Genomic DNA, 25,453 nt, shown 5'->3' with positions numbered 1-25,453 from the left:
GAGAGAGAGAGAGAGAGAGAGGCTCAAACTAGACAGCAGTAGATGTGAAGCAGTGGAGGCCCTGGCGCCGGGCTGCCTGGAGGAGGAGGAGGTGGAGCCGTGGAAAGTTGGGGGATGACTGGGCTGGGCCAGAGAAGAGCAGTTGCGGAGCCTTAGAAGCAGAGCGAGGTTCACACCCCTGATGTGTCCTCCACTTTCTTCTTCAAGCTGCCTATTGTGGCCTCGTGTGCCTAGACCTTTCTACACAGTGGTTCCTCCTCTCTTTCCGTCCTTTCTCTCTTCTCTCTGCATCCCCCTCTCCATCCCTCTGGTGAGATCTGGGGGTTTCACAGGCTCTTGACGCTGTGCCTTCCTCCCCTCGTGGTATGAGGTTGCAGGCTTCCATAGTAAGTTCCTCCACTCTCCTCCCTTAGACTGAGCAGACCGTGCAAACTCAGAGATCCCCCATCTTGTATTTGAGGAGCTCCTGGGGAGTGACCGCCCCGGTCTCACATCTCTGACACCATTGGAATGTGTGCAGTGACTCAAAGCTGTACGGTAGTACAGTCCTGACGCCAGGTTCCTCCAGCCCCTCTGTAGTTCTCTAAACACAGCCTCCAAGCATGGTGGCTCTCCAGGCTGCCTTGTTTTTTCATGGGGGAGATCTCTGGTTTCTTGTACAGTGAAGCATGCACACAACTCTGTAATCTGCTCAGCCCTGGAGTGGTCCTCTTCAGTAAGGGCTAAGTGGTGGCTCAACTGGGACACCGCCTGACTGGCAGGTGTCTTGGCCACTGACTTCACTGACTCTTTTCTTCCACTCTGACTGACATATCCAGGGTCTAACCAGCAGCTGGCTGTCTTACTTACATCTACCTGAGAACAGATGCCTGCCTGGGTTTCTGAGATGTAGTAGTGGCCTCCCCAATGGCTGCCACAGAACATGCAGCACAGAACTAGGGCTGCTCATTTTGGTAGCTCCGCATCACTGCCATTTCAAGCTCAGTGCTTGGCTTCTGGCTCCCTCTCCCATCTGTCTGGGACACTGTGCGTGCTGGCAGAGTCCATTTAGGAAGAGGTGACGAGGCTGTGGCTCCACAGTCCCTCCGTTTTCCTGAAACAGGTGGGATCTGAGGTGTAGACCTGTCCTTATAGAAGATGCCAGCATTAACTGTCTGACGTCTCACTCCCACTTATACATGCGTGCATGTGAGACCCGAGACCCACTGGCCGCTGTTGAGTCATAGACTTATATTTAAAATTACTTGTTAACTGTTGGCTGCTCTGGGTCAGGACAGAGCCACAGCAGTGGTTTGACAATCTAGTGATGTGGATTTGACGATTCGAGCCCAGTAGCCGTGGGAAGGCTGGTCCTCACGTGGTCCTAGCATCTGGAGAGAGACCAGGCTATGCATCTTCAGGAGTCACAGTTCTGGGATGGAAGGGATGGGGCAGAGGACATTGTGTCCATTTGAGAAATGCAAAACCAGAGTGGTACAGGATCAGGGACCTGCTGCTGGAGACTTGCTTTAAAATACTTTAAAGATGGAAGAATCTTGGTGGCTGCTAAGGATGGTCTCTGGGTGTCCTTAAACTCCAAGCTTGCTGGCAGCTACTGATAAAAACCAATAACAACTTCTTCTTCTTCTTCTTCTTCTTCTTCTTCTTCTTCTTCTTCTTCTTCTTCTTATTATTATTATTATTATTATTATTATTATTATTATTATTATTATTATCATCATCATTATTGTCATTATCATTATTAATTACTATAGACAAGATCTCACATAACATTTTCAAACTCACTTTGGAGCCAAGGATGACCTGGAATGTTTGATACCCCGCCTTCTGACCCTAGAGTGCTAGGGTTACAGAATTCACCACTATGCCCTATTTGGGCAGAGCTGGGACAGAACCCCAGGGCTTGTTGCATGCTGGGTAAGCAGCCTGTGCCCTGAGGTACATCTCCAGCTCTGGTTTGGGAATTCTCAGGGTGATGGTGAGATATAAAGGTGCTAGCTGTCCTCTTGCAGGGTGGAGGGCCTCAGTTGTCACACGTACATTGACTATGACTATGTCACGCAGAACACAGTGCTCTGTAACTTCCTGGGGCAAAGAACTTCACTGAGCCTCCTCAGGATCTAGAGTCAAAGTGATGAAGATAAAACCTGATGGGAAGGGTGGAAGAGGTTGGCTAGTTCAGCTGAGCTGCCTGCCCTTCACCCACACTGTCATCCACACGACTTCTTAATAAGATGCCCGCAACAACTTTCTATTTTAAAATTACTTGAGAGAGGGCCTGCAAGCTGGCTCAGTAGGTGCTTGTGGCTAAGCCTGGTGAACTGCGTTTGATGCCCAGGACCTACATGGTGGAAGAAGAGAACCAGCTTCCACAATTTGTCTCTGACCTCCACATGTGCACCATGGCATGCGCACAACCCTCTCCCACCCCTAACATTTCACAGTGATTTATCCATTTTCAAATAGGCCAGTATGAGGAGAAGCAAAATTTCATTAGAGAATCTGGGATGAGTGAGAGCTACAGAGTTTCTAGAGAAGGTGCAGCATTGTGCAGATTTCAGACCAACCTCCAGATAGCGTGTGCATTCTAGAAAACACGGGGGCTGGGACCTCATTGGTGGTGGAGAGCATCTACCCATGGGGAACACAGTCGTGGGTTTCATCCCCACCACGGAACAAAGTTGGCGAAGACTGTAGAGCAGTGGTTCTCACCCTACTGAGTGCCGTGATCCTTTAACACAGCTCCTCATAAAATTATCTTCATTGTTAGTTTGTAACTATAATTTTGCTACTGTTATGAAGTGTAATGTAAATATTTGATGTGTAGGATATTTGATGTGCGGCCTCTGTGAAAGGGTTGCTTGACAAGTTGAGAACCACTCCCCTAAAGGCACTTTGTAAGTGGATACTTGCTGACCCAGAAGAGTGAAGAGGCAAACAACCAATAGGATGTTGAAAAATCATAAGGCATGCAGCAGAGCCATGCCCCCAGTCCATGGACTTGATTTATGAACAAGTAGCTTTGAGCCATGAGGGACTGATGGTCTCTGATAGCTGCTACTATGCCAAATTACAATCTCACACGTTCTGGAGCATTTAATTACAAAGTCTTCGTGGAAGCACTCTATCAGAATTGAAAGGAATGTATCTCTGTGGGCCGGTGTGGGGGGTGCACACAGGGCTTTCCTAAACAAACTCTGAGCCTGCAGACGGTGTCTGGGGAGACTGAGGGATATGAGGACCCCCAGGGCTGACTTTGAGCAAATGAATGAATAGCAACTGAGTTAACTGCTTATGCCTCTTCCTCCCAGGGAGAGCATGAATTTATGGAGCAAGGTAGGCTGGCACAGGCATGTAATACCAGCTGTCTGTGAGGCTGAGGCAGGAGGCTCACAGGATGAAGGCCTGCTAGGTAGAAAGAGTATGTTCAGAGTGGGCAACATAGAGAGAGAGAGAGAGAGAGAGAGAGAGAGAGAGAGAGAGAGAGAGAGGGAAGGGGGTGCTGGGGATATAGCTCAGCGAGAGAGTACTTGTGTAACAAGCACTAGGTTCTGCTAGGTTCTGGGTTCAATCCTTACAAAGAAAGAGCATTTGCTATCCTATCTATGATAGGACTGATATCCAAAGCAGTGAACTCTACGACAGCAGTGCACGAGGCTGGATTCTGCATGATTTCAACATCCAGAACTCCTCGGTTTCTTTGTCTGTGCAAAAACCATGTCCTAGGACAGTGGTTCTCAGGTTGTGGGCTGTGAACCCATTGAGGGTTGAATGACTGACCCTCTCACTGGGATCACCTAAGGCCACTAGAAAACTCAGATATTTACACTGTAACTCACAACTAGCAAAGTTACAGTTATGGAGTAGCAATGGAAATAATTTTATGGTTGGGGGTCACCACCACATGAGGAACTGTGTTAAAGAGTCTCAGCATTAAGAAGGTTGAGAACGACTGCTCTAGGAGATGATATTATTTTTAAACTGCAGATTTGGATACATTGGGCTCAATAGCTTTCCTTACACTGTGAGAATCCATCTCTTTAGACATTTCTAGGGAACCTTACATGAGAAAAATACCAGCTGCGGAGCCTAGGAATTTATTGGTGTGACTAAGGAGGTAGGAAGCTAGAACCTGTTGGGCTCAGGACAAGGCTGGGGAGTTAGAAGCCTGGAGTCTTGGGGGTACATATCCTGGGGGCTCATTTGTTTTGAAAAGTAACTTTGAAGGCTCCCCTTGGGTACAGGATGTCGCAGTTGGCAGCCCGCCTTGCCGGTGTTGATTGTCTGAGAAACTGAGATAAAGGGAAACTGGGTGCTCTCTGGGGGTTTGTTGGAGGTCAGTGCTGTTAGGCGGAGTGTGGGTTAAGCTCTGGTAAGCAAAGACTCACGTTACATCAGGATCACTGGAGAGGCTCCGGATGTGCGTCTGTGTGTGCATGTGTGTGCTTGTGTGCATGAGTGTGCTTGTGGATGTGCATCAGTGTGTGCAAGCTTGTGTACATGAGTGTGCATGTAGATGTGTGTGTATATGCTTGCTCCTGTGCATGAGTGTGCATGTGGATGTGAATGTGTGTGTTTGCGCTCATGTGCATGAGTGTGCATGTGGGTGTGTGCATGTGTGTATGCTCTGGTGTGCATGAGGGTGCATGTGGATGTGGATGTGTGTGCATGTGTGCACATGCGTGTGTGTCTGTGCATGTGTGTGTGAGCATGCATATGTGTGTGCATGAGCTTGAGTGCACAAGTGTGCATGTGGGTGTGCATATGTGCACCCATGTTTGTGTGCACAGGTGTAGGGAAGTATGTACATGTGTGTATACATACCTGTGGAGGTCAGAGGTCAGTGTTGCTTGAATCTTCTCCACCTTCGTTTTAGGCAGAGTCTCTCCCTGGGCTCCCTGATTAGGTCAGTCTGAGAGGCTGTGGAGCACTGGAGATCCTCCATCCATCTCCTCCTCTCCAGGGCTGAGGTTACAGGCGTGTGCCCTCGTGCCTGGCATTTTACCTGAGTGCTGGGGAGCCAAGAGAAAGGATGCTTTTCTTCGTCTACTTCGCCAGCCCCTGAAGAGTTTTGACCCCAGGCTTAGCAAAGATGAGGAGCCAGTGAGTGACCAGCTTGCTGCCCGTGGCTGCCTGCTGTCCCTGCTGTCCCTGCTGTCCTCCATGTCCTTCCCGTGGCCTTTTGCCCCAGGCCAGACACCAGCTAGTGAAGGAACTCAGGCAGGAGTGAGGGAGGAGCCCATGGCAAGCCAACTATCTTTTAAGGAAGGGACATGGAAGAGCTTGTTCCTTTTGGTCAGGTTTCCGATGATGAGAACTTGGTTTTGTGACCCCCTCTAATTTTTAAGGTGTGACTGGGTTCTTCTCTGTTCAGGTGGAGGATGGTGAGTGAGGAATGGCGTCCTTAGCATCAAGAGTCCTGGATCCAGAGGCTCACAAGCTGCCTTTGGCTAAACAGGGGACTTTCAGGGTTCAGATCTCAATCTCTATATACTCCTCCTGGCTTTGTTTATTTGGGCTCCCTTAGGGCAAGCTATGTAGACTTCCAGGGAGGTATTAGACAAGGTGTAATCCAGTGACACCCCTGGACACCCTCAGTCATCTTGACACTGTTTTGAGAATCAAAAACTGCAAAGGGTAAATGGGTGTACTCACTGTGGGGGACCATCAATGAACCGCCCTCTCTGCAGTTGTACTATATGTAGCACCTGAATGTGGAGGGTGTCCTTGGGGCAGGGTGGGGAGGGGATGGGGGCAGACGCAGGAATGGCTTCCTTATCCTGCATCCTTAAGGAAAGACTACTTCCAGCCTGTATCACATCCTAAGTAAACATGAACTGATATGAATTTATTCATGATTCATTCATGGATTTATTTAGAAAAGTGATAATTCCTCACTCCTTCTTTTGTGGACATTCTGTGGTGATACATGTGTGTGTTCATAGTGACGGAAGGTGTGATTCCATGTCAGGATGGTGGCTGCTGGTTCTCAGAGGCTCACAGTGATGTGGGAGGCAGAGAAGCCGGTGGACTGGTCCTGGGAGGTCATCAAAGGCCTTGTGGTTCTGAAGATTCTTGACAGGGATCTTGGGGCTTGAGTTGGAGTCTCCCATGTGAAGGGGGAAAAGGCACAGAATAAAAACACAGGAGATGGGGCCAGGCAGTGGTGGCCCACGACTTTAATCCCAGCACTTGGGAGGCAGCGGCAGAGGCAGGTGGATTTCTGAGTTCGAGGCCAGCCTGGTCTACAGAGTGAGTCCAGGACAGCCAGAATTACACAGAGAAACTCTGTCTCGAAAAACAAACAAACAAAACAAAAAACAAACAAACAAAAAAACATAGGAGATGGAGTGATCTTTAACAGCAGTGGGAGCCAGTGGGTAGAGCTGGCTGTGCCTGGGAGAAGGCTGAAGCATGCCTGGGAATGGCTTGGGTGGGGAAGGGGAGCGGTGGGGGTGTGGTTTGGGTATGTCTGGGGTGTGGCCAGCCATGGGCAGAGTATGTGTGCTTCTGTGTGTGTGTGTGTGTATGTGTGTGTGTGTGTGTGTGTGTGTGTGTGTGTGTGAGAGAGAGAGAGAGAGAGAGAGAGAGAGAGAGAGAGAGAGAGAGAGAGAGAGTGCTTGGGGTGTGGGTGGGGAGAGGTTGGGGTATGGGTGGGCATGTCTAGGGCATGACTTGGGTGTGGGTGGAGCACAGCTTGTGGGTGGCTTGTGCATGGATGGGTAGGACTTGGGACCTCTTTAAAAATGTCTCATCTAACGAGCCAGGGCCCTGGGGTCTCCAGGTAAGACAGACCCAGGCTTAGATTCTTCCTGCCTCTCCTCTGAGATGTGTCCTAGTAGCCAACAGTTGAGCAGCTCATGAGTCAGGTGCTGTGTGGGTAAAACCGACTCTTGAACCCAGTTCAAAGCCATGGTTCTGATCGACATGTGATGAATAGATGGCTTCAGGCGCTGTTCACCTTTCAGATGTAGTCTGTTCAAGACTAACTGTATGTGGAGACGTTTCTTAAATTTCTAGTGAAATGCTAGTATGTTTAGTTTATTAGGAAGAGGAGATGGCTGGAGAGATGCTTGGCTTCCATGAGCTTCAGTACAACCAGGACATCCAGAGTTTTTAACACTCACATGCCTGGTGGTTCTTGTTTGTCATCCTGGGGCAGGGGATGGAGGCATGAGGACACCTGTGGATGTCTGGCCAGCTAGCCTCACGGAAGGAATTTGTGAACTCCAAGCTCAGGGAGAGGATCTGTTTGAGAAGAGGTGGGGCATGTGAGCTGTGGGGATGGTGGTACACAGCCTTCAGTGCTTGGGAAGCAGAGGCTGGTGGATCTCTCTGAGTTCCAGGCATGCCAGGAACACATAGTGAGACCCTGTTGCAATGAATGAATGAATGAATGAATGAATGAATGAAAATAAATAAAATAATAAATGCAAAGGTGACATATGGTAGAGGAAGAAATCCATAGACCTTGATCTCCACAGGCTTGAATACATGAGTGTGTGGGCATAGGCTTTCATGACACATACACACACAGAAAACACACACACACACACACAAACACATACACACAAACACATACACACAAACACATACACACAAACACACACACACACACAACACATGACTTGACATTGACTGTCTAGATCTTGTTGGAGTCCCATGAGGAGCTTTGAAGTCACAGAACTTTGACTATGGGTGCTAGATTGTTCAAGGCCATGGAATTTATATGTTAAATCCAGTACTGAGGAGCTGAGGGATGCAGGAGACCAGGTAGGAGCTGGGAGATGGTGGAGACCAGGGAGGAGCTGGGAGATGGAGGAGACCAGGGAGGAGCTGGGAGATGGAGGAGACCAGGAGGAACTGGGGATGGAAGAGACCTGGGAGGAGCTGGGGATGGAGGCGACCAGGGAGGAGCTGTGAGATGGAGGAGATCAGGGAGGAGCTGTGAGATGGAGGAGACCATGGAGGAGCTGGGAGATGGAGGAGACCAGGGAGGAGCTGGGAGATGGAGGAGACCAGGGAGGAGCTGTGAGATGGAGGAGACCAGTGAGGAGCTGGGAGATGGAGGAGACCAGGGAGGAGCTGGGGATGGAGGAGATCAGGGAGGAGCTGGGAGATGGAGGAGACCAGTGAGGAGCTGGGGGATGGAGAAGCCTAGGGAGGAGCTAGGGGATGCAGGAGATCAAGGAGGAGCTGGGGGGTGGAAGAGTCCAGGGAGGAGCTGGGGATGGAGGAGATCAGGGAGGAGCTGGGAGATGGAGGAGATCAGGGAGGAGCTGGGAGATGGAAGAGACCAGTGAGGAGCTGTGGATGGAGGAGACCAGGGAGGAACTCGGGATAGAGGAGACCTGGGAGGAGCAGGGGATGAAGGAGACCAGGGAGGAGCTAGGGATGGAGGAGACCAGGGAGGAGCAGGGCAGATGTAGGAGACTAGGCAGGAGCAGGGGAGTGGAGGAGACCAGGGAGGAGCTGGGGGATGCACGAGACCAAGGAGGAGTGGGGGTGGGTGGTTGGAGGAGACCAGATAGGAGCTGGCCCTCATCTGCATGTTGAGACACTGAGCAGCTTGTGTGGTCTGGTGGCTTTAAACAGTGGAACCAAGTTTCCATGGTGACTTTGGATATTTCCTTCTGGGTTGTATGTCTAATGAGTTGTTTGTGGAAAATCTCTAGCAACTGTACATTAAAAAACAGAATGCCAAAATCCTGCGGTTTCGTTTTGAAGGGCTTAAGGTTTGAAGTGACTGCCTGAGTTGTTTCTTTTTTCTTAAAGAAGCTGGCCTGAGGTTTGTGGCCCTGATAAATGGTAGCCACTGCAGTCTGGGTATGTGTGGCTTACAAAGCACTTCCATGCACGCATCAGCTGGCCTGGTCTCCCCACCTGCTTCCTGCGCAACTAGACTTTTACAGGAATGTGATGCTTACCGGGTAAAATATTTATGCACCGTAACAAAACAGCCAGACCTCAGGCAGAACTTGGTGGATTTCAACTGTGAAAGCAGCGCAGTTAGATCAGCTAGTAAGTCCTCTCCAACAGGCACTGGGACTTGTCTCTCTTCCTGTGGCCCAGGGAGATCAGGTGGCTGGACCTTCAATTCATTAGTTGTGTGTGGGGTGGGGGGAGTTCACTGAAGTCAGAGGACAGCTTGGATCTACTTTCACCATGTGGGTCCTGGGTATTGATCTTAGGTTGTCAGGCTTGGCAGCAATCACCTTTACTGGCTGAGCCATCTTGCCAGCCCTTTTGGCTGCTTTTAGCAGCAGAGACATTTTGTCCATGGAGCTGACTGTCCTGTGCACTCCATAGCCCTGATGGGCAGTGCTGCTGTCTCTCTACCCAGATGCCATTAAATTTTCAGGAACTCACTGGAATCCAATCAGTATCTGTTGCATAGCTTGGTTCAACTCGTGTGAAAGCCATCACCCGGACTCTGGCCTCGTCTGTCTGCTAGCAGCACCTGGCCATTTTCATCTCCCTCCACCTCCCCTTGGGTTATTAAGAAACACATCCAGGCAGACATGTTGTCTCACCCCTAGCTCTTTCTGCAACCATTTACAGGAGAGCTCGTGACTCTCTTCAGATACAAATTGCTTCGGATGTTCTGGAACAGTCCTCTCCCCCTCTCCCTCTCCTTTCCTCTCTCCCACTCTCCCCTCCTTCTGCCAAAGTCTCCCTATGTAGTCCAGGCTGACTCCAAACTCAAGATCCTCCTGCCTCAGCCCCTGAGTGCTGATATTTGAGACAGTATAGCTGGCAATATTTTAACATTAAAAACTTCCCTCCTTAATTTGCATTTCAGTTATGGCCTGTATATTTGCCTGGTGATCTAGACCCCTGGGTCAGCTGCCGCTGTTCCCTCTTGAATTATTTTTGTTCAGGAAATCAGGTCCCTCATTGTTGTATCATTTTCTACTTTCAGGACGTGCTGGTATCTTAGCTGTTGCTGAGGTAAAGCACCATGACAGGGGCAGTTTGTAGAAGGAAGGGTTTGTGTGTGTTGAGGTTATTCCACAATATCCAGAGGAATAAGGGCCCATGACCGCCATGAAGGGAGTATGGCAGTAGGCAGGCAGGCATGGCCTGAGAGCAGCAGCTGAGAGCTCACATGTGCTTCACAAACAGGAGGTAGAGAACACATTGGGAATGGCCTGCCGGCCCCCAGTGACACACCTCCTCCAACAAGGCCACACCCCCAGTCCTTCCCAAACAGTTCTACCCCTGGAGATCTAGTATTCATACCTATGGTGTTCAATTCCCAGCACTCACAAGGCAGCTTACAGCTGCCTGTAACTCCAGTCCCAGGGCATCTGATGTTCTTTTCTGGCCTCTTCTGGCACCAGCCATACACATTCATACACACACACACACACACACACACATACACAAGCACACACATACACTCACATGCATATGTATATACATGCACACATTCACACATGCACACACACTCACATGTGCAACACTCTCACACACATGCACACACATGCATATGCACACACATGTACATATGCATACATATACATGCACAGACATGCATACATATATGTATACACACACACACACACACATATGGTGTATAGAGACACCTGCAGGCAAAACACCCATACATGTGAAATTTTTAAAAGTTAAAAAATGAAGGAGTAAGGCAGGCAGGCAGGCATACAGTGAACTATAAGAAAACCTAGTAAGGTTGATTCTGCCAAGTTAAACATACAAATACATGTATAATGATGCCTACTAGGTAGCTACACACATGTACATGCGTCCTCCTCCTCAGAGCCTGGTTCTGCTCTCTGTAATCAAGGAGCATGCACTGTTTTGTGGGACATTGAAAATTTCACTTCTTTAACTCAATGCAATTATTTTAGGACCGATCTTTGCAGTCTAGTGTATAAACCAATTGTTTATTTCCCTCTGATCCCCCTGTTTTAAGACACTGGCTCTGGATAGTCTCAGATTCACTATGTAGAACAGGTTGGCCTTGAACTCAGAGAGATCCACCTGCTTCTGCCTTGTTCAGCTTTTTTATTGCCAACTAATATCCCGTTAGGTGCGTGTCTTAGCAGCTCTTTTGGAAATGTGTATTATTTCCAGGCTTTTGGCATTGTGGATAAGGCTGAAATTACCAGTCAGTCACATATCAACTTTTATTTGGTTGTATGCATGCACATTCCTGGGATAAGTGCCTGGGAACTGAATGTGGGTCTCATGGAAGTTGAGACTTGATGAGGTTGTTGAACTTCGAGATGCTGCCATGCCCTTTGCTGGGCCTGGTCCATTTCTCAGTGGTTATTCTGCATTTGCTGACACAGAATTTGGTCTTTCCTCAGAGAAGCTACTCTGACAGAGTGTGGTGGGGTCACACTGTGATTTTAATCCTTTTTCATCGTTAAGTTTCTTCTGATGAAGCGTCCACTCATTTGTAGTTTTGCTTATTATATTGGGTTGATTTTTTGTTTTATTTTTTTTTGAGACTGGGTCTCATGTAGCCCAGGTTGGTCCTCAACTTTCTACATAGATGAGGATGTCCTTGAACTTCTGATCTTCCTGCCTCTGCCTCATATAAGTTTTTAGATTGTTGTTCTCTTTACGTTTCCTTTTTAGACTTTTGTTTTGTTTACTTTATGTGTGTAAGTGGTTGCCTGTGTGTATGTGAATCATGGTGCATGTCTGGTGCCTTCCGAGGCCAGAAGAGAGTGGTGGGTCCCCTGAGACTGAAGTTACAGACAGTGATGAGCTACCCTGTGGGAGCTTGGGCCTTCACCAAGAGCAGCAAGTGCTCTTCATGCTAGCATCTACAGCCCTTGCTTGGTAATTTCTCATTCTTGAGCTGTAAGAAGCCACCTTCATGTGGATTCAGGCTTCAGCCTGATGTCAATCTGCAGTCTGTTGTCTCAGGCTGGAGTGTATCCTTCACCCTCTTGAGTTCTAATGGTGAAAGGGAAGTTTTGATGTGAATAGGTCCGCTTTCCCCCACCCCCACCCCCCTGTAAAGTTCCTTGTTTGTACTCTCATGTGCTCATGTGCTGTGTGGAGGTTAGAGTCAATGCTGCCTGCCTGCCTGAAACTGTTTCTACTTTATGTTTCGGTACTGGTTCTCACTGGCAGATCCCAGTGGCCTGGCTGCCTCTGCTGCACTCAGGGATACAATTATGGTTGTGTGTTGCTGGCCTGGATGTTACAGGGGTTCTGGAAATCTGAGCTCAGGTCCTCATGTAGTTTAGTGACTGAGCTATCTCACCAGCCCTGTAGCTCATGATAGATGTCTTTGATTAATCCCTGGGGGTGGGGGAAAGGGAGGGAAGGCTTTCTGATGTAGTTTTCTTTGAGAAGTTCTGTGGCTCTGTATGTTAAGTCTGTGATATACCTCACTCAAGGTGGCATCTTGAGTGGCGCATCTCAAATTATTTTCTGTGCACAGTGTTGGAGGAAGACAAGCCGCTTTCTCCAAGCCAGTAATTAAACATGAGAAATATTGAAGATACGATCAGGAAATGAGGACATAAGCATAGAATGGGCTTCTAGTGGTTAGAAAGGAAATGGGAGCTTTAAATAAAAGATAATTGAATCGAGTTGAAAACTCCTATGTTTAAATGAATCAGACTCCGAGACTGTCACCAACCTTTATGGGAAGGCAGATTCCAGTCTCAGCATGGTGAATAAAGCAAGAATCGAGAGTCAGAATGGAATCGGTGCCAGGCGGGTGCTTACCGTCGGCATGGAGAACGGTCCTGGAACAGTCTTCCAGAGGTGCCAGGATGGCCCATGAGCCAATCATAACACACGAGACACTGAATCAAACAGACTCCTTAGCTCCTCAAAGAAGAAAAGATTCCACCTTCCAGAGGCAGCCAGTCAACACGCAGTCCATGCCTCAGTGCGATTCCTTGAGGCAGCGTCTGACAAACCGAGAACTGAGGAACACGCATTTGCCGCATTCTACTTTTAAATGCTTCCTGTTTGAAAAGTTCATCACTAGTTAGCTGGGGGTGTGGGGTGTTTCTTCTTTCTCTCTGTCCAATTTCAAAGGCTATGGCTGAAATCCAGTGAGGATCTGATTAAGGGACAGACATAGAGATGAAGGAGGAACGCAGACCCAGGGACAGTTCTCACATCCCAACAGTGGATGGCTGAAGGCCACGGTAGGTTGGGGAGAGAGCACAGGTGTTCACACTAATAGTGGTGAGCAAGGGGCCTCCGCAGGCTGAGAAGTCAATGAAACACCAGTGGCCAGACCCCAGAGGGACCCAAGTGTCTTAAGCTTGCATTTAGGAGTTAAAGGGAATGTTATAGAAGAGAATCCTGGTGGGGCAGGTTGGGGCCTCATATTAGGCAGTTTCCACACTAGAAGATTGATACAATATAGAAAAGTATCCACAAATTGAGTTTCAAAGATTAAAGCCCTTCAAAGACATCAGGTGATTTCAAGACAAACTGAACTCCAAGAAACTATTTAAATAGTGGTCATGGTTTCCTTTCTAGTTGCTGTGAGAAAATACTCCACCAAAAGAAACTCTGGGGAGAAAGGTTTAACTCTTAAGTCCAGATTTCAGCCTTACCTTCAGAGTGGTCAAGGCAGCAAGAAGTTGGAGCAGCCATGGCTTCGCAGACAAGAACAATAAGGACAGATCCTCCAATGCTTTCATGCTGGGATATTTTCTTCTCTTTTATTTAAGTCTCAAGCCCAGGGGATGGTACTACCCACTCTTAGGCTGGGTCTTCCTGAGTCAATTAACATAATCAAGTCGATCCCCCTTTCCTAGAGACTAACCTAATCCAGACAATCCCTCAGTGAGTGTCTTCCCCAGGCGACCGTTGACACAGCATTACAGTAATAATACACAATAACTCAAGTCGTGAGTACATAAAGAACTAAGTAATAAAATATCTTCTCAAAGTGGGCAAAATATCTGGAAGTATTTCAGCCCAGAAGGCACACCAGCAACAGATAAAGTACTTACCATGTTTAGGTTTGCTCTGCCTAACTTACCATCTAGGCCCACACAGAGGCCAGAAGACACTGTTCACAGTGTATTTGTGGTATTGGCTCTATGTGGAAAGCATGCATGTGTTCTGGAATCACAGGTAGGTGACTCACATGCTGTCCACAGTATTCCCTTCAGCAATGCACATGCAGCCAGACACAAAGACCACACAGCACAATTCTACATGGAATTTCTAGAGGTCACAAGGTACAAGGATACATGGCCAATGGATTGCTAGCCTGCGCTGGGAGCTGACTTAGATCCCCAGTGGGCACAGGGATCCTCTTGACACAAAAACAGAAAGTGTATTAGGATGGATCAATGTATGTTTACTAAACATCATATAAGTCAGGCAGGTGAGATGGCTCAGCAGGGAAAGGTGTTTCCTGCCAAGCCTGGTGACCTGAGATTGAGCCTTGGATCTCACACAGCAGAAAGAGAAAACTGACTCCCCATGCTTTGTCCTCTGAAACACAAACAATGTCTGGGCAATCTATGTAAATGGACCCACATACATAGTTACAGTCAGTGCAAGTTGTCCACATACTTCAACTAAAAGGCAAAGATTGCCAAAGAGAACAGGGAAGCAAGGTCCCAACTGTGTGCTGTAAGCCAGAAACTCAACTCAGCCAGGTAGGAAACACAGTATCTACTTAGCAGATCCCACCCAGACAGCAGCCAAGAGAAACTTGCAACAATCTGGGCAGGGTTAGATGAAACAGGCAGAAGAAACAAGCCTGTGACAGACATCAGGAGGAAAAGCTTCATCATGGTTGGTCCTTTGTCCCTGAGGCATAGCACCTGCTGCTTGTGCGTCTAATTGAGCTACAGGACAGACAATGCAGGTAGCATCGAAAGCAGACACAGACAGAGTCAGGATAAAGTTTGAGAGTTCTGTGCAAACTTACAGAAAAATAAGACAGGGACTCTGCAACCCTGAATCTGGAAAATCTAAGTGGCTCTGCTACTTATCCTGACTCAGTGAGCATTTACCGCTTTGTTCTTCCAGTATCGACACATGTGCATTCTGCTCACATGCACATAGAAGACTCACAGATAGATCACATGCCGGCAGTAAAGCAAAGATCAACAAATCTAGGAAGGACAGAACCGCTCAGTGTGTGCTTTCTAGCCACCATGGAATTAAGCCAGAATCAATAACTGGCAGGTACTTGATGTCTCCAAGAACTCAGAAACAAGCAACATACGCATAAATAAATTGCAGAGCAGGGAGCAAGTATCAAGGGAAATTAAAAAGCCATGTGAGTGGGGAGAAAAATTAAGGCAGGTGTGTCAAGAGCCGTGGGATGCAGTTACATCAACACCCACAGGGAACTCAGTAACTGCCAAGTTACCTCAGAAGGAATTAAAGGTCATCTGTGTAACTCCCTATGCCAGGAAAGGAGCAATGAAACTAGACCACATGGTGCTTCCTCAAGGGGCCGGGTGGGGGAAACACAGATCTGTGGTGTTGGCTTTGTAGAGGCTCCCTGATGACTCAGTGGAGACCAATGATGGTTTCATCACATGGCAGTAAACTGTTAGGGATGGTACGGAGGCTGAGACCTTTGTCTTTTACCCAGATGTCAGCCTGAAGTGAACGCTGTTCCAGACAGGAGAGCTACAGCTCGGAAACTTCTTTATGAAAGAATTATTTTGTCACTTTCAGTGTATACATCTGTGCGAGGGTCTAAAAGAGGACCTTGGATACTCTGAAACTGGAGCACAGGCCTTTGTGAGAGGCACTGATATGGGGGCCTGGCGACAGAATCCCGATCGTCTGTAGGAGCAACCAGTGCTCTTAACCACTGAGTTGTTTCTCCAGCTCCCAAAGCTTTGAAACTTCTAAAGGGAAATATTAATGGCCTTGGAGGGTCTGGAGATGCAAGGCACAGATTGCCCATCAAAGGAATGATCAATAAATTGGAAGTCATCAGCGAAGTCAGTGTCAGAAGGGACACTGTGAGAAACCAAGAGAAAACACTAGGGCCAATTGGGCAATAAACTTTTTGCAGCCTACTTTAATAAGGTTCAACCTCTCCTCTAGCCCACCACCCACCAGAGGTAGTGGAAGAGAAAAGTTATTAGGATATGGGGGAAGTGGACCTGTTCAGCAGTCATTCTTTGGGGGCCAGCTCAATCTTCTTTGGCAGCAGTTCAGTCCCATAGCAAACACCAAACATGACTCAGCAGCTGCAGACCGGTCCTCTAGGCAGGCCGACACCAGGCACGAACCAGCAGCTACAGTCCAGTCCTTTCAGCAAGCAGACACCAGGCATGAACCAGCAGCTACAGTCCAGTCCTTTCAGCAAGCAGACACCAGGCATGAACCAGCAGCTACAGTCCAGTCCTTTCAGCAAGCAGACACCAGGCAGCTGTCGTTTAGTCCTGAAGAAACTACCAAGGCTCACCAGGCAGCCTGAGGCAAGGCTGCTGAAGCGACAAGCTGTTGCAGGAACCTCGAGAGCAGTTCTTGGGCTAGCTTTTCTCAGTGGTGGTGTTATTGAAAGTTGAGCTCTGTTCCGTGTAAGGGAAACCAATACATGTGTGCCTTTATTGAAGAATAGCAAGACGGAACAAACCAAACCAATGCTCAGTGCTCCTCTCCCACCGTCTGTGGAGGCATATTTATATCCCTACCTCATGGGTCTTTTCATGTGTCTACTATACCAAAACATATTTTCACCTGTGTCTTCTTTAGGAAAACGTTCTTTCGAGTGTCTGCTTTAGCAAGACAGCCTTTCATCTGTGTGCCCAGCAGACTATCATTTGACATAACTGACTTTCCAAAGAACTAGACGTTTCAAGCCGGGCAGTGGTGGCGCATGCCTTTAATTCCAGCACTTGGGAGGCAGAGACAGGCGGATTTCGGAGTTAGAGGCCAGCCTGGTCTACAGAATGAGTTCCAGGACAGCCAGGGCTACACAGAGAAACTCTGTCTCAAAAAACAAAAACAACAAAAAACCAACCAAACAAAAAACAAAACAAAACAAAACAAAAAGAACTAGAAGTTTCTACTTCAGGGGAGATCGTGGAGTTACTACAGACATCTGATACCGTTTTCTTCCAGGCTACATGAAGAAGCCTTACACAATAGCCAGGCCAACAACCCCGTGAGAAGTTGGGCTATTTGATGAGGCTCCTCACAAAAGCAGATGTATTGATCCCAGCCAGCCCATACCAACACGCTCAACATCGCTCCTCACGAGGGAAATGAAAGTTAAAATACAAACTGGAACGAGATTGTCCACACACAGCAAGGTGTCTAAGGGTTAGAGGGGATGAGCCAAGTGTTGTCAGGGTAGAGGGGCGGCTTGAAACATCACGGACGTTCAGTGGGGATGTGAGGCCATAGGAGCATTTGGGACTGTGGGGTTCATGGTTTTCTTCCACGGATGGTAGGATTTACCCTGTGACCAGCTCTCTCACCCCTCTCAGTATTTCCCCATAAGAGGTGACCACACATGTTCTTAAAATGCCAGGGACATGAATATTTAAGACCCTTTCATTCATAATGATCCCAAACTAGTGGCAACACAGACATCCACAAACACGTGGAGGAATCAACAGGCTATTCCTGCAGCAACAGAAGCCTGGCTGGGGTGGCTGGGGGAAGGGTAAGGATGGGACTCCTGGGCTGAAGAGAAAGCAAGCACACGAGACAGCCCTGCATGTAGACATATGGGCCACAAGCTTGACCTGCAGCACGTGACCTGCACGGAAGGTCTCCGGCTGCCTGGACTCCAGAATCTGGGGAGGCCTTTCACCCTTCTGGGCTGATGGGAAATTTCGATGTCTGTTGTTAGGGCATGGAGTTATTTGGTGTGTCTACATATGCAAGGCTCACTCAATAGTGCTCCCAAGACATGCATTTAATTATGACTTACAAATCAAAAATATTTATTTCATATAAATGAGTACACTGCAGCTGTCTTCAAACACACCAGAAGAGGGCATCGGATCCCATTACACATGGTTGTGAGCCACTGTGGGGTTGCTGGGAACTGAACCCAGGACACCTGGCAGAGCAGTCAGTGCTCTTACCCACTGAGTTATCTCTCCAGCCCTCTAAAAGGTTTTTTTAAAAAAAGTAATTCTCAGTGGGTAAACGTGTTTGCTGACAAGCCCAACAATAGGAATTACAACTCCAAGCCCACAGGCAGAGGGGAATTGATGGCCACACATTGTCCTCTGCTGTCCACACTTAACACCTCGGGTACCGACACTCTCTAAGTGTCAAGTGTGGTAGTTGCTTGTGGGCTCACCGTCAGTGGCTCGAACACTCGCATTTCACTACAGCTGAGTTGGCGCTCACTTGTAAAGCCCACCCCTCTCCTTTTCCCATTGCTGCCCCTGTTTGTATCACACCTCATGGCTCAGTGTATCGATGGCTACTTTCTGAGCTCACCGCTCCTGCATCCAGCACTTGGCTGTGCCTTGGCTGTCCTTTTGTGCTTAGTCCCGGAACCTTACTTCTCCTTCTTCAGAAGCACACTGGCTGCCCTCGAGTCTGTGTTGTTTTATAGAAATTGCTTCTTGTTCCTGCATCCTGTGATAGTCCCCTCGGGGTCCTGATGGGCTCAGACCGACTTTGTAATGAAATTTGGCAGGTCTTTGAACGTTCCTAATGCTCAATCTCTCTGTTCATAACCATTTCTCCACTCTTTAGGCTCCCCCTCTCTGTGATTTATAATTTTCCCCGTAAATGTGTAATTTTGGAAGGTTTTAATTTCCAGGCGTTTCAGGTTTTTTATTTTATTGTAACTAGACTCTTCTCTTTTAATCATGTTTTGAATTGGTGGTGCACCGAAGTGATTTCAAAACACCAATCCTGTACCTGGGGGGGCTTTTGCTTTTGTTTTAGGAAGAGATTGATGATGAGGATTTTCTGCAAATGCATGCCTGAGGCTGTGTGGGGATATGCATACAGTATATGTGTATGTGCACAGGGCTCTGCAGACAGTATACATGTGACTGTGTGCATATCTGGGGCTGTGTGCAGGGTATGTGTCCATGCATGGGGCCATATGTTAGGTATGGGTGTGTGGTGTGTGTGCATGTATGTAACGGTATGGGATATGTATGTAAGCATGGGCCTGTGTATGTGTGGTATTGTATGTGTGGTGTGTATGTGTGTATGAATGGGACTGTGTGGGGTATGTGTGTGGTATGTATTGTGTGTGTGTATGTGTGTGTGTCTGCATGGGACTATATGTGTTATGTGTGTGGTGTGCATATGGGGTGTATGTGTGTGCTTGTGTATGTGGTGTGGTATGTGTGTGTGTGCATGAGTGCATGTGTGCATGCATGGGTCTGTGTGTGCAGTATGCATGTGCATGTTCACATGCTTATGTACACTGTAGAGAGAGGTGATACTGAGGGTAAGTTTTGGCATCTTCATGTGAAACTCTGAAATAGATTCGCCACATTTAGAGTTGGCCCCAGGTCTTAGAATAGGGTGGTGGCTGGAGTGTCTACCTCGGCCCCTGTCAGACCCTGGACAGCTCCTGCAGTTCTGGGTAGCTCTGGGAAGACTCTCTCCAACAGCTGATATCCTTGAGCAGCAGTGGCCATCTCTTCCTCCCTCTGTAGATCAAGGTTACTCATGCTGCACCTTTAACGAAAAATTTTAAACCTGCCACTGTATTAACTGGTCTTCCTGTTGCTGTAATAGAATGTGGGAGAGAACCAGATGAAGCAGGGAAGGGTCCAGCATGGTGGGGACAATGTGCCAGCAAGGGTTGGGCAGGGGGCAGGAGAGGCTTCTGGATGTGGCTGCAGGAACATGAAGCCACTGGCTCACATCTGGATGGATCAGGAAGCATTGGTGGGCCCCAACTCCTCCAAATTCCTCTGCAAACTGGGTCATCAGCCTAAGAGGGGCATGGCCAGGCAGTCGCAGCCATGCTCCTGTCTCAGCAGCAGTCCTCTGCTTCATTTGCTTCTTTGGGTCTGTGTGACCAAGTGTGCAGCGAGAGAGGGGGGCTTTGTGTTGAGTTATACTTTGAAGTTGCGCTGTCTAGTTTTATGTCAACTTGATGCAAGCTAGGAGGGAAATCCACTGAGAATATGCTTCCAGAAGATCTGACATTTCCTTAATTAGTGATTGATGGGGGAGGGCCCAGCCCATTGTGGGTGGAGCCAGCCCTGGGCAGGTGGTCCTGGGTTCTATAAGAAAGCAGGCTGAGCAAGCCATGGGGAACAAGCCACTAAGCAGCACCCCTCCATGGCCTCTGCGTCAGCTCCTGCCTCCAGGTTCTTGCTCTGTTTGAGTTCCTGTCCTGACTTCCTTCAATAATAGCCTACTGTCTTAGTTGAGCTTTCTATAGCTGTGAAGAGACACCCCAGGACCAAGGCAACTCTTAATAAAGAGAACATTTCATTGGGACTGGCTTAGAGGTTCAGAGGTTCAGTCCATTATCGTCATGGTGGGAAGCATGGCAGTGTGCAGGCAGATGTGACGGAGAAGGATCTGTGAGAGTTCTACATCTGGCTCAGCAGGTGGCAGGAAGAGAGAGACACTGGGCCAGGCTTAAGCTTCTGAAACCCACTCAAAGCTCACTCCAGTGACACACTTCCTCCAACCAGGCCACACCTCCTAATAGTGCCACTCCCTAAAGCATCCAAATATGAGTCTGCGGGGGTTATTCTTATTCAAACCACCACAACTCTGATATGGAGGTGTAAGCCAAGTAAATCCCCCTCAACTTGCTTTTGGTCATGGTGTTTATCGCAGCAATAGTAACTCTGACCAGGATACAGGGTATCATGGCCAGGAAGGCCATGTGGCAGGAGAGGTTTGTGGGTATGGCTGCCAGACCTTAAGACTGCTTGCTCACATCTGGACCCGATCAAAGACACACAAAGTGAAACAAAGATCCCCAATCAAACCAAAGGACGAGACTTGAGATCGGTCAGTGAGGCTCCCAGCAACCCAGTTCTCCAGCTAGGTCCCATCTTCAGGACATTCCCCAGCTTCCCCAAATGGTGCTGCTAGCTGGGGCCCAGTAAACTCCGGAGCATGTGAAGGGCTGTGTGCGCCTGCGCCCTGACGGCTACCTTTATCTTACAGTATCCGGAGCGTGATGCAGAGGTACCTGGCGGAAAGAAACGAAATAACCTTTGACAAGATTTTCAATCAGAAAATCGGTGAGTCCTGCCTCTTCTTCATCTAGAACGGTCCCAGCAGCAGAGGTATCTGGTGATGTCACAGTGACCTAGTCTACCCTATGGCAAGGATTTTTTTTTTTTATGTTCCAGAAAGGCCCCTCACCCTCGTCTGTAGCCACTCGTGTTCCTGGTGAGAGTGCACACAGAGGCGTCAGGCTTGCTTTTTTTGCCTGAGCTTTAGACTTTTCTGTATATTCCTCAGAGAGAGTCACTGTGCATGGACCCATGTGATCTCTGTCTGGATATTCCTCAGAGAGGAAGTTCCCCACCCCTACCCCCAGTCCCCCTGGAGCCTGGGATGTCTGTGTCTGGCCTCTTTCACTGATAATGGGCTTTTGTTTCATCCGATGCTATGTGTGTTAGCAGTTCATTCCGTGTCAGTGGTATGTACAGACACACCACGCTTTGATTATTCCTACATGAGGTGATAGATGGTTGCATTATCTCTACATTTTGTCCATTCTGAACAAAGGTGCTGTGGCCTGTGAATATTTACAAACCTCTCTATGCCTCTTTCTTTCTTTCTCTCTTTCTCTCTTTCTTTCTTTCTTTCTTTCTTTCTTTCTTTCTTTCTTTCTTTCTTTCTTTTCTTCTTTCTTTCTTTCTCTCTCTCTCTCTCTCTCTCTCTCTCTCCTTCTCTCTCTCCCTCTCTCTGTCTCTCTCCTCTCTCTTCCCCTCTCTCTCTTTGTCTTTCTCTCTGTGTCTCTGTCTCTGCCTCTCTGTCTCTCTCTGCTCCTCCCACATCTCTCCCTCTCATTTTCCATTCACTTTAAGCCTTTGAGGAAAGCTCCACTTTTAAAGTCCCTGTATCATTGCTCATGCCTGATGGGAGCCCTGGTCTCCCAAGTCCTCAGCGCCTGCCCCTGGCTGCTGTCTGTTTGCAGCCATCTCATGAGTTTGAGGTAGCATCTCATTGTGGATTTTATTTCTCTTTCTCTCACTGTTAATGCTATTTGAGGGTGTTTGTGTAATTAACTGTTTTTAGATGGTCGTTGGAGAAATGTCTATTTACATATCCTCCCTTAGAACCCAAGTTACTTTTGTCATTGTCAACGGCATTTTTGAGAGTATTCTCTTGTAGTCAATAGCTTCCTTTCCATTTTACTGGTGGCATTTCAGCACAAAAGCTTTTTAATACCAATTACAGTCTGGTTGGTACATTTTCTCTGTAATCCTAGCTTGGAGTCATATTTAAGATATTTTTTTGCCCAATAAGTTCATAATAATTTTCTTTTAAAAGTTTCAGCTGTTTCTCTTACATTTAGTATCTGGCTTATTGGATAAGTTTGTTTTGCTTTTTTAATCCATAGTATTCAGGTATGAATTAGTGGGGTTGTTTTATTTGTATACATTTATTTATGTATTTGTGTGTTGGGGGTGGGGTGCATGCATTCCAAGAATCACTTGAGAGGTCAAAGGGCAGCTTCTGGAGTCGGCTCTCTCTTGCTTCCACGTGGACTCTGGGATTGAACTCAAGCTGTCGGGCTTGGCTCACCTTTTACCAGCTGAGCCATCTCACCTGCCCCTTCCCCTCTTCCGTGCATGACATTGTCTTTCTTCCATTGGATTGTCTTTGATACTCTTTGCTGAAAATTAACTGACTGTAGAATTGGCTTCGTTGGGCCTCTGCTGTTGTCTGTCTACCCCCGTGTCTGCTTAGGCCCAAGACTTCAGAGCGGTGTTTGGAACTGGGAAATAAACGCCCCTACCATGTTCTGTTCGTTTGCTTTAAGGCTGTTTGGGGTTGCTCTGGACCCTTTGCATTTCTGCATGAGGTTTCACTTTTTTTAGCAATTGCTTTCCAGTTTCCCCTGGGTCTGTGGTAGCGAGGCTTGGATCTATGACGCTGCTGGGAGCCACCATTTGACGCTGCTGGTGAACAGCCTCTGCTGCTTCGGGTGCTCAGGCACTGCTGCCGGCCTTTTCCAGTCTTCAGTGAATTTATTCCTAAGTGAGGAGGCCCCGTGGTCTGTGGTCTGGAGCTGGACCCGTTTTCTTGGTTTCATTTATCATTGCTCATGGCTGGGATGCAGAAATAACGGTGTGTTCTACAGCTGGCTCCTGGAGTTTGAACTAGGTTATTAGTTCTAGTAAAGTGTGTGTGTGTGTGGTGTGTGTGTGTACCCATGTGTATGTTTCTCTGTGTGTGTGTGCCTATGTGTGGCTATTCACTCTTCTCTGTGTGTGTGTGCGTGTGTTGCTATGTCTGTGATACAGTTGTGATCTGTTTGTGTGTGTATACACCTGTTTGCATGTTTGTATGTGTTTACATCTGTGTATGTGCTGCTGTTTATGTGTGTGTGTGTGTGTGTCTGTTCGCTCTCCTCTGTGTGTGTGTCTATTACTGTGTCTGTGGCATAGTTGTGGTATGTATGTGTGTATATATGCATCTGTGTGCATGTCTCTGTGTATGTGCTCTTGTGTATGTGTGTGTGCCTGTGTCTGGCTGTTCACTCTCCTCTGTGTGTGTGTGTGTGTGTGTGTGTGTGTGTGTGTATGTATGGGTGCATGTGTATATGCCTGTGGGCATGTGGGTGTGGTCTGTATGTGTGTGTATGCACCTGTGTATGTGTGCCTGTGTACATGTTTCAGTGTGTACTTGTGTGTGCACTTGTGTGCACCTGTGTGTGTACACATGTGTGTGCAACTGTGTGCAAGTCTGAGTGTGTGCCTGTTTGTGGCTGTTCGCTCTCCTCATGTGTGTGTGTGTGTGTGTTGGCATGTCTGTGGTACAGTTGCAGTATGCATGTGTGTGCATATAAGTGCGTGTGTACATGTGCAAGCCTTAGGTTAGTCTACGTCCTGCCTGAGTAATCGGTTTTACTTTTTTTGTCTAATTTTTTTGTCTGTATTGATTGCATTTTCACGTTAATTCTTAATTTTTTAAATGTTTCTCTCAATTGTTTGTAGCAGCATGATTTAATGTTTATAAATGTGTAAAATAATGTTTATCTAGAAAGAATACACAAGTTGTATTTGATCTCGGAGGCCCAGACATAAGAATTAGGCTTGCCACAAGGTTAGAGAACAATAATGTGTGTTTCCCAATAAAACAACAACAAAAGAGCATGTGGGCAAAACAGAAGCCGCAGTCTCACAGCATCCTTTTGAAAAAGAGAGCATTGCTGAGAGCTCCCTGCAGAGACACATACTTCCCAGGCCTTATTCTAGCAATCGTGATGGCCACACAGAGGTGATGGCCACACAGAGCTGCTGGCACACTAGAAACTGTAGGTAACGCTGAATAAGACATTCTAGGGACTGCTGGTGTGGCTCAGTGGGTAGAGCACTTGCCTCTAATGCACGAAGTCCTGGGTTTGATTCCCAGCTCTGCACAAACTGGGGGTGGTGGCTCACACCTGTTGTCTCATCATAACCCCAGCACTCGGGAGGTGGAGGAACAGAAACTGAAGGAGATCCTCGACTACACAGTGAGCTTGGGCCTGGCTTGGGCTACCTGAGACCCTGTCTACAAACAAAAGGAACAGCTTAGGATTCTTTGTCATTGATCCCAATGGGCAAGGCTGCCAATCTGTTTTATGGTTCATTCTGTGATTGCTTGCAATGCTTTGTGCCTTAATGCAAAACAGATGCATAGAGTCTGTAGGCATTTGTAGCTGAGCAGCCTCAGTCCGGTGGCAACTGAGCATTCTGCACATGGTCCTAGAGTGGGTGCTGTATCTGTGACTATCTTGCCTCCCCATTCTCCCTGGACTGACTCTCTCCTGCTGGTCCCCTCCCCATGCCATTGGCACAGTGTCCTCCGGCCCAGAGTCACCTTCTACCACTAGAGAAGAGAGACTAGGATCCTGCTTTGATTCAGCATCCAGGATGCCGGCTTTGTACGACAACCCCTGTGGGAGGGGAGAGTTAAGGATCGCTCTGAGTTTCCTGACATCGGGATGGACACTGAGCTAAGCATTGCTAGTTGGATTTTCAATGGGAAGGGTTTCAGGGCAGCAGGCAGGCGAGCCCTGGGACACTGGGCTGGTCAGTCACAGATGCCTCAGCATTCACTTTGGATAAAGAAGCCACGCAGACGGAAACAGAAGGAGGGAGAAGAGCCATCAGTTAGACACTGGCAAGGTGGTCTTGGCAGGCATTCTGTCAACCTGGGGTTAGATAGGGAACTTCTGTGTGCCCTACCCCACAGCCTCTACACCCCTAGGAACTGTGGACTGATCAGCGGTCTGAGGTGCAAGCCTACTATGGAAGGCCTTAATCATCTCACAGGAGAACTCGTGGTCTCCTTGTTAAGCTGTCACTCAAATTCTAGATGTGAGCATAATTGTCAC

General features: G+C 47.9%; 1 protein-coding gene across 2 annotated transcripts in view; it reads left to right on the top strand.

The window, feature by feature from the left end:
* The window catches only part of Grk3 (G protein-coupled receptor kinase 3), a 103,321-nt gene that overhangs the window by 7,205 nt on the left and 70,663 nt on the right, over positions 1–25,453 (top strand). For both annotated transcript variants that reach the window (XM_031337428.1, XM_031337429.1), the window contains exon 2: positions 21,061–21,137. In XM_031337428.1, the coding sequence (XP_031193288.1) occupies positions 21,061–21,137 (77 nt within the window). The remainder of the gene's footprint in view (positions 1–21,060; positions 21,138–25,453) is intronic.

The sequence above is a fragment of the Mastomys coucha genome, unplaced genomic scaffold, assembly GCF_008632895.1.
Source record: "Mastomys coucha isolate ucsf_1 unplaced genomic scaffold, UCSF_Mcou_1 pScaffold22, whole genome shotgun sequence".
Classification (NCBI taxonomy): domain Eukaryota; kingdom Metazoa; phylum Chordata; class Mammalia; order Rodentia; family Muridae; genus Mastomys; species Mastomys coucha.
The sequence above is the reverse complement of the archived record's forward strand: the minus strand, read 5'-3'. Positions and strand labels throughout refer to the sequence as shown.